The sequence below is a fragment of the Protopterus annectens genome, chromosome 10.part0 (genome assembly GCF_019279795.1).
Source record: "Protopterus annectens isolate FY-2018-M chromosome 10.part0, PAN1.0, whole genome shotgun sequence".
Lineage (NCBI taxonomy): Eukaryota > Metazoa > Chordata > Ceratodontiformes > Protopteridae > Protopterus > Protopterus annectens.
The window spans coordinates 1,834,154,706-1,834,167,811 of NC_056744.1; the positions used below are offsets into that span (position 1 = coordinate 1,834,154,706).

The window sequence follows — 13,106 nt, forward strand, 5'->3', positions numbered from 1 at the left end:
TAAAGTTGAATGAATTGATACTATTTATAGGAGCATTGTTTCCAGTAAAAAAGCTGTCTAAATACACATAATCTCTACAGATGTCTATTGCTCTACAAAAGTTATAAAACTGAGTAAATGTAAGTTGACGTAAGGAAAGCCACGGTTTTCAGTGTACTGACTTTAATAAACTGCTTTCCTACCTCCTTCTCATATGTTCTGCTACCTTCCCATCTTCCTACCTCTTTCTCATATGTTCTGCTACCTTCCCATCTTCCTACCTCTTTCTCATATGTTCTGCTACCTTCCCATCTTCCTACCTCTTTCTCATATGTTCTGCTACCTTCCCATCTTCCTACCTCTTTCTCATATGTTCTGCTACCTTCCCATCTTCCTACCTCTTTCTCATATGTTCTGCTACCTTCCCATCTTCCTACCTCCTTCTCATATGTTCTGCTACCTTCCCATCTTCCTACCTCCTTCTCATATGTTCTGCTACCTTCCCATCTTCCTACCTCTTTCTCATATGTTCTGCTACCTTCCCATCTTCCTACCTCTTTCTCATATGTTCTGCTACCTTCCCATCTTCCTACCTCTTTCTCATATGTTCTGCTACCTTCCCATCTTCCTACCTCCTTCTCATATGTTCTGCTACCTTCCCATCTTCCTACCTCTTTCTCATATGTTCTGCTACATTCCCATCTTCCTACCTCCTTCTCATATGTTCTGCTACCTTCCCATCTTCCTACCTCCTTCTCATATGTTCTGCTACCTTCCCATCTTCCTACCTCTTTCTCATATGTTCTGCTACCTTCCCATCTTCCTACCTCTTTCTCATATGTTCTGCTACCTTCCCATCTTCCTACCTCTTTCTCATATGTTCTGCTACCTTCCCATCTTCCTACCTCTTTCTCATATGTTCTGCTACCTTCCCATCTTCCTACCTCCTTCTCATATGTTCTGCTACCTTCCCATCTTCCTACCTCCTTCTCATATGTTCTGCTACCTTCCCATCTTCCTACCTCTTTCTCATATGTTCTGCTACCTTCCCATCTTCCTACCTCTTTCTCATATGTTCTGCTACCTTCCCATCTTCCTACCTCTTTCTCATATGTTCTGCTACCTTCCCATCTTCCTACCTCTTTCTCATATGTTCTGCTACCTTCCCATCTCCCTACCTCTTTCTCATATGTTCTGCTACCTTCCCATCTTCCTACCTCTTTCTCATATGTTCTGCTACCTTCCCATCTTCCTACCTCTTTCTCTTCCCATCTTCCTACCTCTTTCTCATATGTTCTGCTACCTTACCATCTCCCTACCTCCTTCTCATATGTTCTGCTACCTTCCCATCTTCCTACCTCCTTCTCATATGTTCTGCTACCTTCCCATCTTCCTACCTCTTTCTCATATGTTCTGCTACCTTCCCATCTTCCTACCTCTTTCTCTTCCCATCTTCCTACCTCTTTCTCATATGTTCTGCTACCTTCCCATCTCCCTACCTCCTTCTCATATGTTCTGCTACCTTCCCATCTTTCTTAGTTCCAAGGCTAAAGCTTTCTCCTACCTACCCACCTATGTGTTTGGGTGACACTTCCATGTAGGCCTGTGTCTGATTTGTGGACGGAGGAGGGTGCAGCAAATCAGGCCACTCAGACTGTTTTTCTTCCCATGCATCAGTTGGTTTATTATGGCTTTAAGGTAGCAAAATCTAACAATATTTCTAACAAAGGTCAAAGTAACCACAAAATAATAGCTGTAGCACTAGGCAACATATTTTGAGTAATTTACAACTTTTTTTTACATAACTGATGTCTTAACAGAAACAGATATATTTGCTTAGAATGCGCTTTAAAAATAGCTGTTTACAGATGGACACACCCACAAACATGGTTGCGCGTATGCACACACACACACACACGTGCACAAACACACACACACACACACACACACACACACATGTGTGCGCACACACACACACACACACACACACAAAACACGTGTGCGCGCACACACACACACACACACACACACACACAAAACATGTGTGCACACACACACGTGCGCGCGCGCACACACACACACACACACACACACACACAAGTACGCGCGCACACACACGTGTGCGCGCACACACACAAACACACACACATAGCTACTTTGACTGTTGAAGCATCTTGGGCTTACACTCACAGTATGCACACAGACTGCATGGAGTTATAGAGTATTTGTTGCTGGGGGACAGAGAATATCGATCACAGTGCAGTCCTTGCCAGGTTCCAGGTTCTAAGGTTAGACTAGTTAGCAGACTTTCTGCTGCCTGAATGTATCTGCTGTCACTGAGCTTGTTAGAATATTTAGCATGAAACAGAATATTACAAATTCAGACTGAATATGCTGCACATCCCGGCTCCTGACGTTTGGGGAGTAAATGCTGAGAAGAGTAATACTGATTGTGTCGATCGCACAGGACACGGTCATCTGCACTGAAGCAAGGATGGTCATAGAAGAACACTCAGATGTGAGGTCAGTAGAAGGAGGTTTATTTGTGTGCAATGAAGTATTTGATAAGGTCAACTTGTGTATGTCCGTCTGAGGTCTCTTTTCAGCAAATAAAGGTCACATTATTTAACCAAAGATTTGACAGTACTGTAAATAAAACAAAGATGCTATTCTGTACACGTGTGGCATGAATTTTTTGGGAAGGGTTATATCTTTCTTTACATCTGATGCTTAAGTTTTACTGTTCAATATGGTGCAGGTCAGAAGAGGAGGAAGCAGATGTGACAGGTTTGTTATGGGACCCACAGTCAGTAAAGTGGAGCTACAATGATTACTCGTTCATTAATTTCACCTGATGGTGGATTTGGTATGTGAAGATCAGAGACTTGGCATTACAGGAAAACTGGCTTTTCAGCTCATCTGATGAAGTTTTTGCTAATTACATTTCAGTTAAAACATATACACACACACACACACACACACACACACACAAAAGCAGAAACAAAATCGCTCTGGCAATTTGTCTGAAAATTCATTTTATTGACTGTGTTATAACTAGATGACATTTTTGTAATACAGAAATGGAAAAATGTAGATCTGCATGAAGACGCCTCAGCTGGTACTTGTGATGACCAACAACATAATCGGCTCGCTATTGAAATGTCAGCACTCAAAATGTTGAAAAGCCAAAAAAAAAAAAACTGAAAACACAGAGAAAAGTGAATCTCAAAAATCATAAGTCCCCCATACCCCCGAACCTGTATATACCAACTCCAAGATCACCCTAATGTTGAGAAAAGGGAATATTCTGAGAAATGGCATCACAGACTTACATTATGTAATCCATTTTTTCGGTCATTCAGTCTCTGTGTTTCAGGACTCACTCTAGTGGGTCCTGACATTTCAAATGGACACAGTGACTCCCTCTGTAAGGTATTTTCAGTTTTATATACAATTGTGCTACTGTGGAGTTAGAGTGTTTAAGTAAACGGGTTTGGGGTGAATACCCTACATGGGGGATGTAGGGAATGTAATATTTTATCTTGCTGTATTAACATGTCTTTTTCCCGCTACGAAAATATACCACTTAGTGCATATCACACGGCTGCTTTGCAATACATAACATTGTTTGCTGACAGAATATTACTTTGTAGAATATAGCAGTACAACATTCTTGTAGCATTGCTCATTTACATGCACTATTGCCCTGTAAACCGTTCAACACGGCCTTACTATACGTACCAGTGATTCATGTGGTTCGCGATGGCTGGGCTTCTCCGTGCTGCACAGCGGTGCTAATGCTGGTTGTGCTCTTCTTTACGGAATGTGACCTGAAACCCGTCCCAACAATATCAGAGATGTTGTCATTTCATTTTCATTTGCCATCTAGAGTTACTGTACTGCTGGTATTTGCTGATCTGTGCTAGTGTTTTACGTTTCATTTCAAATGTGAAGTAGTTTATCTTCTGACAGAAGACAAACTCATTGGTGTTCGGGGTGTGTAATCACACCTGGCATAGTTATAAGTAGGTTTCTGATTGGTTGTTTTTTATGTAGCTGTCATATTCCCCTGCTTTGTGTACCATCGTCCTCCCTTTTGCTTGGATGCTGTCACAGGAACATACAGTCCACATTCAAAATTCATTGCTTTTAAAGTTTGACAATAACATCTGTGGCCCCTAAACTGTCTCCTGCACATTCAACCATGGTCTCCACATATCGAATTGCATAGTTGCTCAGTCCTTACCACAGCATGGTCTGGGAGCATCTTCCTACATATAGACACAACCCCCCCTTTCTCACATGGTATACTAGAACCTTTTTATCAAGGTTTGGCAGCACAAAGTATTGAAAGTTACACGTTAATCCAAAGGTGAAAAAGACAAGCATTTATTAATCACATGTTACTGGTAATTCCTTTGCTAAGTACACAGTTAAATGTATACAAATTCTACCTTACTTGTATCTTTTAGCAGGATGTTAAGGCCTAGAATAGTCAGACCTCCTTACATTTACCTATTAGGCAGGATGATAAGGCCTAGAATAGTCGGACATCTGTAGCTCACTAATTGTCTTACAGCTTGCCTGCTGTACACCATGGGACTGCAGCCTACCATTATTGTATTCCCTGCCAGGTTAATACCACTAGGCACACTAAGAGTGTTTACTGATAACCACATCTACCACATGCTAAATCTAACTGTGACAGAGCTAGATACTTATTAAATTGTGAGGATAGCCTGTCAACAACACAAATCTTCAGTACCCACTATGTTGTAGGCACTCACATCCACCTCACACCCAGTATGCCACTCAACAAAACGTACTTAAAACAGTAATCCTTCTTATGCAGAGGTACTTAAGGAATCTCTTCCTAAGCCTGCAATGCCTCCAAGGAACAGGCCTGAGGCTCAAATCCCTCCTCAGCACAAAGACACTCCACCAACTGAACAGATGCCCCTCAGGAGCAAAAATACAATTAGTTACTAGGGGCACTCAAATCCCTTCACCCCAGGTACACATCTGACATGGTCACTGTTCATCTGGTTGTGCATGACTTGAGACATACTCCCTTAGGTTATATGAAGATAGACACGGTGAATCTCTCTAAATACGCATCCACTGTGGGTATGTAACTAGTCATATGGATTTCCCCTGTCTTCTCTGAAAATGATGTCACAATACAAGCAAAATAATTGTGTTCAAAATTTGGGTTAGTTACTTGTGTCTTTCTGAGGGGGTCTAATGTGTTCAGTCTGGAAGGAGAAAGCTGACAGTCCTACCTGTTTTGGAAGAGATAGTCTGCACCTCTCTGCTCAGGCCTTTTTTTTATCAGCCAAACCTTTCTCCACCTGCATAATGCCTTTTTAGGCCATGTCAGTCTGCTCCTGTCCCTACAGATCTACCAGCTTAGCTAAAACAAACTAGAACTGCATAAAAGTATCTCTGCTTAATGCAGAAGACTCAGTAAGTAACTAACTTCCCTAGAAGCCCTTCTAGTCCTGGAAAATATTTCCATCTGCACCCTTTTTGAACGTTTTTGTAACCAATGGTGGTGAGTCAGTATTCCACTATAATTATATCATATCTTGATTATATAGCAAGATAACAGCCTTAAACTCCTCCAGGTTTAAGTAACTATTAGTAAGATTCCTTAGCATATTCTAACCAACTACACAGTCCCTTTTATGATACCCATAACCCACAAGAAATACCTATTTAAGTTTGAGTCTTTCACAACTGACGCTATGAGTATTATTCTTAGGGATTTCAGCTATCCATCCATAAGTTGGAGGACCTACATTGCTACAAATAAACATGTATTGTACTTCCCAGATTTCATTAGTTCAAATTCTCTGGACTAGATAGTGCACTCCCATATCAGGAACTCAGATCTGCTCAACCTGGTTCTCACAGATATAGCTCCACTATGATCTAAACCTGCAGTTGTCCCATTGCTGGTCAGACCTGGTCACCAATCAGTATTTTTCAATAGTAGGACTCAAAACAAAATGTCCACAAGCACTACTGTCTTCAGGATTTCTCAAAGGCAAACTTAATACATCTAGCTCATGTCCTGACATGATTTAAGAGCCCCCTTGCTGACTTAACACCACTGCATTTGGAGAAAGTGTCTTGTGTTACCTCAGTGCCTGCATCAAGACAGCAGATTCAATATGAGATAATTACAAAACAGTTTAGGAACAAGTCAATATGGTAGATCCTGGTATAAACAAGGTAAATAACAAAATAAAAAAAAACTCTCACTTGGGAACAAACTGCAAAGCCCATGCTCTAAAACTGAACTGAAATCTGGAAGAAAATCAAATCTAGCATGGGTAAAAATGAGCTGAAAATGTCCACTTCTATCAAAGACAGTGTAGGTCATTTTTCAGTTGTAAAACACTTTAAGAACAACATTCGACATTGCACCGAGTTCTTCTTCCATCTTTTCCTGGTTAGGGGTCGTCACAGCAGATCATCTATCCGCTAATGATTGGCAGTGGAGTTTTATGGTGTCGAGTTACCAGCCCGGCACCCAAACTTCCACAGAAGGCACACACATGCCTGAAAATTGAGAAACTATATGTTTACAACAATTATTTTATGGGTAAAAGAATTTTGTTTATTTTCTACAACATTGGCGTTCTTGTCGTTTGGGTCTTACCTTTGATGAAAAGATATTTGGACTTAAAATGCATACAGATTTTGTTGGAGACTTCGGCTACTGTTTCAGGAGTTATACAAGTGAGATGATCATTTTTTTGAGGCTTTATTTTTTGGTATTAAAAGGATAAAGATTTGATAGTTGGTATCATACAAGTCTTTTGTTAAGGGGGAATTATATGTGGTCTTCAAATTGCCATGTTACTGATTTTGTTGGATACTTCGGCAACTCTTTCAGGAGGTATACAAGTAAGACGACCATTTTTTTGAGACTTTATTTTTTTGGTATTAAAAGGACATAAATTCGACAGCTGGTATGGTACGGGCCTTTTGCTAGGGGGGAGATTATATGTGGCATTCAAATTGCCATTTTTTCTAACTGTTATTAATGTCACAAAATTGTGACTATTAGGGTGTTTTCTTTGGGTTATGTTTTGTATGAAGACACTCCTATTGGTTTCTCTATAATTTAGCATTATAGAATGTTTTTTACGACGATACATCTTTGATGTCATAAGGTCGATTTTATACATACTAGAGTTGATTGTTGTGCAATATAGAGACTCCAAGGAGTTATTTTTATAAAGGTCAAGAAAAAACAGAGACATTTTTCCTTTTTGCAAATACATCAGACTAAAGGCCATTGTTCATCCAGTTAAGTGGAAGCGGTTTCCGTTACAACAAGAATGCCATTGTACGATTTAACGGGTTTGTACAAACAAGAACTTTTCTCAGATTCTATGTTGGGACATTTTTTGTACAAAGTTAAATTTTTTTGTGCTAAGTTTTGTAAACCAATATTGCCTTGACCTAAATGATCGATATGTTTTAATAACATTGTTGGTTATAACATGTTCTATATATGAATGTTAATTATTAAGAAGAGTGGTATGGATGCAGGTTTCATTCCATTACAACACCTTGTGGTTTCGTTATAACGCTGTAATAGGAGTATAAGCACGGGTTGCTAGATCCAATGTATGATGTTTTGATACACATTGTTTAGGATATACTGACTCTTGATTTCCCAAGTATAGTTGTTGTGTATCTTTCAGCTTTTCCTGGTTAGGGATCTCCACAGCGGAACTCCGGTTCGCTAATGATTGGCAGTAGATTTTTACGTGCCGAGTTGCTGGCCCTGATGCACAACTTTCAACGAAGGTACACCCATTCACGCATGTCTCCACACAGAAGACGCTCTAGCTGAGAATCGAACAGGACAACGTCTTACTGTGAGGCAACAACGATACCATTTAAGCCTTATTGGCTGGTTATTTTGGCATTGAATCGAGTGGGAAAGTGGTTATATTTACTTAAATGGAGTTTGACTATTATTGGGATCTGTCATTCTAAATATCTGACATAATATATAGTCAGGAGACAAGAATGATCCATATTCCAGGGCAAGTATGACAGCCCATATTTCACCATAAGGATATTTTAATACAGAATTATTAAGATATTAGTGACCAGATAAATTTAACACACATTTTTGTCATCCATCATAGATAGGTGCTGTACCTCAATATTCTTTAGGAATGAAGGGTTCTGGTTATTCCTAATTATACTATGGTCCTAGGAAGATCTTATTAAGTACAAAACTTTTTTAGGTAGCAATTTATTTTGCACCCTTAATTTACATACTTTCAACTTGTGGATTCTGGTGGGCCTGCCTCTCTCCATAGTAATAGTCCAATATTGAGGCTATTATAGTTTCAGGGTTATGTTAACTGGTCTTTTTCCTAAAGGCTGAGCAATTGGATAGTGGAATTATTTTTATTTTAATAAAACATGGACATATTGATTCCACTCTCTGGCCATTTTTTGTGTATAAGTTGTGCAAGTTAGTGGCTTATGGTCATGGATCTCCAGAATATTTTACAGGGGCTCTGTGCTGATCGAGATGATATTAAAATCTTTAGAACTGGGACTAATGTGGAAGGAGTCCCACAGGAACAATCTGGAGATCCAGTAGATGGCTGTACCTGGCTCTTTCAAAAGTTAAATAAGGAGATGAAAATCTTAAGAACCAATATATGGCACTTAAAACTTCTTCTTCTTCTTTTGGCTGCTTCCGTTAGGGGTCGCCACAGCAGATCAACTGTTTCCATTTCTTCCTGTCCTCTGCATCTTGCTCTGTCACACCAACCACCTGCATGTCCTCTCTCACCACATCCATAAACCTTATCTTAGGCCTTCCTCTTTTCCTCTTACCTGGCAGCTTCATCCTTAGCATCTTTTTCCCAATTTACTCTGCATCCCTCCTCAGCACATGTCCAAACCAATGTAATCTTGCCTCTCTGGCTTTGTCTCCAAACCTTCCAACCTGGGCTGACCCTCTAATATACTTATTCCTAATCCTGTCCATCCTCGTCACACCCAGTGCATATTTGAACATCTTCAACTCTGCCACGTCAAGCTCTGACTCCTGCCTTTTTGTCAATGCCACTGTCTCCAACCCATATAACATAGCTATTTAAGGTATATAAATGCAAAGGCATTACACTGCGTGGCTTAAGGGTTAGAACCCACCCTTTGGTTGGAAAACCAGATTATATACTGATGGATGAATGGAATAAAGCACAGCAAAGAGCCACTATGGCATTTGTTGACATTCTAACATCCTATTATCAAAGAAACATTGAGCAAAATATTCAGGAGGTTAAAGGAACATGTGAGAGTATGAAGCAATATGAGGGAAGCCCACCTTTCGCTGAGAACTTGGGAAAACTATCCAGGGATCTTCTCAGTTTTGAGAATGTAATTAAAGAAAGGAAGTTACATAAATTCCATAGAGATATGGATGACTATGAGAGGGGCAGGCCCTTTGAGTCACAGAGGGGTGTTAGATTTAAAGATAATAATACAAGTAGGCCCAATTTTAGGAAGAGGCATCGTTCCATACTTAAGAAATCTATACAAGGTTTCAGTACCTCGGGGGAAGAATCTTCTATGACTGACACAGACGGTACATATGTCAGTGAATCTCCAGACACCAAGAAAGTACGGACCCAGGCTAGCCCTTTAGAGGTAAAAGACATAGAGGGGGTGTAAACACAAAGGTTGTAACTTTAGAAATTTGTTACAATCAATGATGAAGTAGAAACCAACACCTACAACATACATACCATCTCCAAGTATGTTTTACCAAAAGATGAACAGTCCTTACTTAATAAAGGTTTGGGATTTGTACCTAGCTTTCTCATGGAAGAAAATGTCCTTGTGTCAGACTTGATTGCTTTTTGTAGAAAGTTGAATTTAAAATTGTTTTTTGGTACAACAGAGACTTCTTCCAGTTCTTCTGAATTTCGTTTTCACAAATCAAAATTCATGCCACCAATGAACAAGCATGTAGCAATTTTTCAGGAGGCGGTTTTGAAGGATCTACAATTTAATTATAATTTGTCTCAAAGGTTTAGACATAATCTTTCAAAGGGGAACAACAGGATCTTAAGGATTTATATGCCAACACTGATATCATAATCCTTCCGGCAGACAAAGGGGGGGCAGTGGTAGTTATGGATGCCAGTTATTACTGGAATGAGGGAAATGGACAATTGTCCGACCCTCAACACTATAGGAAGATGCCAACTGACCCCACACCAAAATTTAAAAAGGAACTTGATTCATTTTTTAGAAGTAGCAGCAGAGGAGGGCATTATCAGTGTACAGGTTAAGCAGCAGCTCATGGTCAGTGATCCGACCCAACAACTCATGGTCAGTGATCCAGCCCAACAGCTCATGGTCAGTGATCTGGCCCAACAGCTCATGGTCTGTGATCCATCCCAACAGTATCTTTATCTTTTGCCTAAAATTCACAAAAATTTGAGTCAGTCTCTGGGTAGGCATATTGTTTCAGGAACAGGGTCCTTAACTGAACCCATCTCCATATTTTTGACTCAATATTTACAGCCTTTATTACCGTACGTTAGGGCGAGGATGAAGGATACTGGCTCATGTGCATGCTGGATGTTAAATCCCTTTACACCAGTATCCCTCGCTGGGCAGGATTACAGGCTTTGGATTATTGGCTGAACAAAGCCAATTTGTACCCGTCAGGTTTCAATACTCTTATCACTTGTCTGACAGAACATATTCTAACAAAAAATGTCTTTCATTTTAAGGGAGAATGTTATTGGCAACGACAGGGAACAGCTATGGGGGCTTCATTTGCCCCCTTATATGCGGACCTCTTTATGGGGTATATTGAAGATCAAATAATTTATGATGAAATGCATAACATTTTCCTTACCGAAATAGACATATGGAGGCGTTTTTTGGATGATTGTTGGCTTGTATGGCGTGGGGATGTTGATTATCTTTTGGAGTTTCTGGAATATATTAATGGAAACAAGTGAGGGATTGAATTCACTGCCACTTATGAGATCAAGGAGATCAATTTTCTGGATGTCAAAATCATACGACAACCAGATGATACACTGAGCAGTTCGGTTTATAGAAAGTACCCACAATATAACAACTTATTATATGCATCTAGTCTTCACCCCAGGCATACAATCAACAATATTCCAAAATCCCAATTTTTAGGAATGAGGAGGAGAATGAGGATATGTTCTACAGACAGGGATTATTTGGAGGCCAAACAGGATCTTATCAAGAGATTCCTAATGAGGGGTTATAGGGCACTGGATGTACATCGAGCCAGTGAATGGGCTACTAATTGTAATATCTTGGATCTATTAGAGTATAAGAAAAAGAAAAAAGGGGCAATCACAAACCATGAGGCTAGTTACTATATTTGGTAGTAACATTAATTTGTTACAAAATACAGTTAATACATATTGGAATATCCTTAAAGCTAATGAAGAATTGAGTCCTTATTTGCCCGCTAGATGCCTGTTCTCTTTCTTTTTTTTCAAGAGGGGCAAAACTTTAAATTCTTATTTTGCCCATTATAAAAGGACCCCTCAGAGCTATCCACATACTAACCAACTTACCATTATGGGGGACAAGCTTGTGGCTTCTCATCCATGTGGACATTGCAGCTTTTGTAGATATATGTTTAAAACCACAGTGTTCAGTAGTAAGAATACTGGCCAACTATTTGATATTCACTTTTTGGCAATTGTAGTTCTGACTGGGTAGTGTATTTGGCTATGTGTCAATGCTCTGCTTTTTATGTGGGGAAAGTTCGAGACAGCCGAGATGTATTTCAGAACATCTTAGTGAAATAAGACACAATAAGTAATGCACTATATTGACATTGTCAATCCCACAAAACAGCTAGTTTTATCTTTGTTATTATTGATCAAGTCAGGGGCAATAGATTATCTAAACAAGGTTGGCATTCCATACTAACTAGCAAGGAAAGGAAATGGATTATTAAATGAGGAGCTTTATCATCCAGGGCTCAACGATATGTTATGAAGAAGTTTATAAAACATTTAGTTTATTTATTATATATATATATCTATATCTGTTGTATACATGAGAGATACATGCATTTCTTATAGTGTTTGACTTTGCATTTAAATATTGCAATGAAGAAATTAGGGAAGTGATGTCATAATTGGTGATTTGGATGCCATATAAAGCAGTTTTGGATATTGAATATTCACCACTGAAGAAGGCTTTTGCCGAAACCGGTCTGTGTATTGTAATTGGAAGATGGAATAAATACATTTTCGGTATGGAGTCCCTTGGTGCTGGCTTTTCTTTTTGTTTCCCATCTAGGGCCAGTTTAGAGTGTCCAGTCCACCTACTGCATGCCTTTGAGATGTGGGAGGAAACCGGAGCACCCGGAGGAAACCCACACGACCACAGGGAGGACATGCAAACTCCGCACAGAAGGCACCCCAGCCGAGATTCGAACCGGAAAACCTCTTGCTGTGAAGCGACAATGCGAACTGCTGCACCACCATGGCCGCCCAATCATTAAATATCCACTTTTGCCTAGAAAGGGGGGTGCATCATTTATTTCTAATTGCCTGAAGAAATAATACCTGAAAAATGCCAATCTACATCTCAGATGTTTAGTATGACAACTATACCTCAGAGACATACACTGCTTATGTGAGAGAGAGAGAGAGAGTGTGTGTATGTGTGTGTGTGTGTGTGTGTGTGTGTGTGTGTGTGTGTGTGTGTGTGTAAAACTGTGTCTGTGTGTGTGTGTGTGTGTGTGTGTGTGTGTGTGTGTGTGTGTGTGTGTGTGTGTGTAAAACTGTGTGTGAGTGTGTGTGTGTGTGTGTGTGTGTGTGTGTGTGTGTGTGTGTGTGTGTGTGTGTGTGTGTGTGTGTGTAAAACTGTGTGTGTGTGTGTGTGTGTGTGTGTGTGTGTGTGTGTGTGTGTGTGTGTGTGTGTGTGTGTGTGTAAAACTGTGTCTGTGTGTGTGTGTGTGTGTGTGTGTGTGTGTGTGTGTGTGTGTGTGTGTAAAACTGTGTCTGTGTGTGTGTGTGTGTGTGTGTGTGTGTGTGTGTGTGTGTGTGTGTGTGTGTGTGTGT

At 40.0% G+C, this 13,106-nt stretch overlaps 1 protein-coding gene across 1 annotated transcript in view; it reads right to left on the minus strand.

Moving 5' to 3' along the window:
* Positions 1-30: 30 nt before the first annotated feature.
* The window catches only part of LOC122814519, a 119,301-nt gene continuing 106,225 nt past the window's right edge, over positions 31-13,106 (minus strand). The window contains exons 2-3 of the mRNA XM_044087092.1: positions 1,338-1,513; positions 31-1,235 (exon numbers count right to left, since the gene is read on the minus strand). Of these exons, the coding sequence (XP_043943027.1) occupies positions 102-1,235; positions 1,338-1,513 (1,310 nt within the window). The 3' untranslated portion in view covers positions 31-101. The remainder of the gene's footprint in view (positions 1,236-1,337; positions 1,514-13,106) is intronic.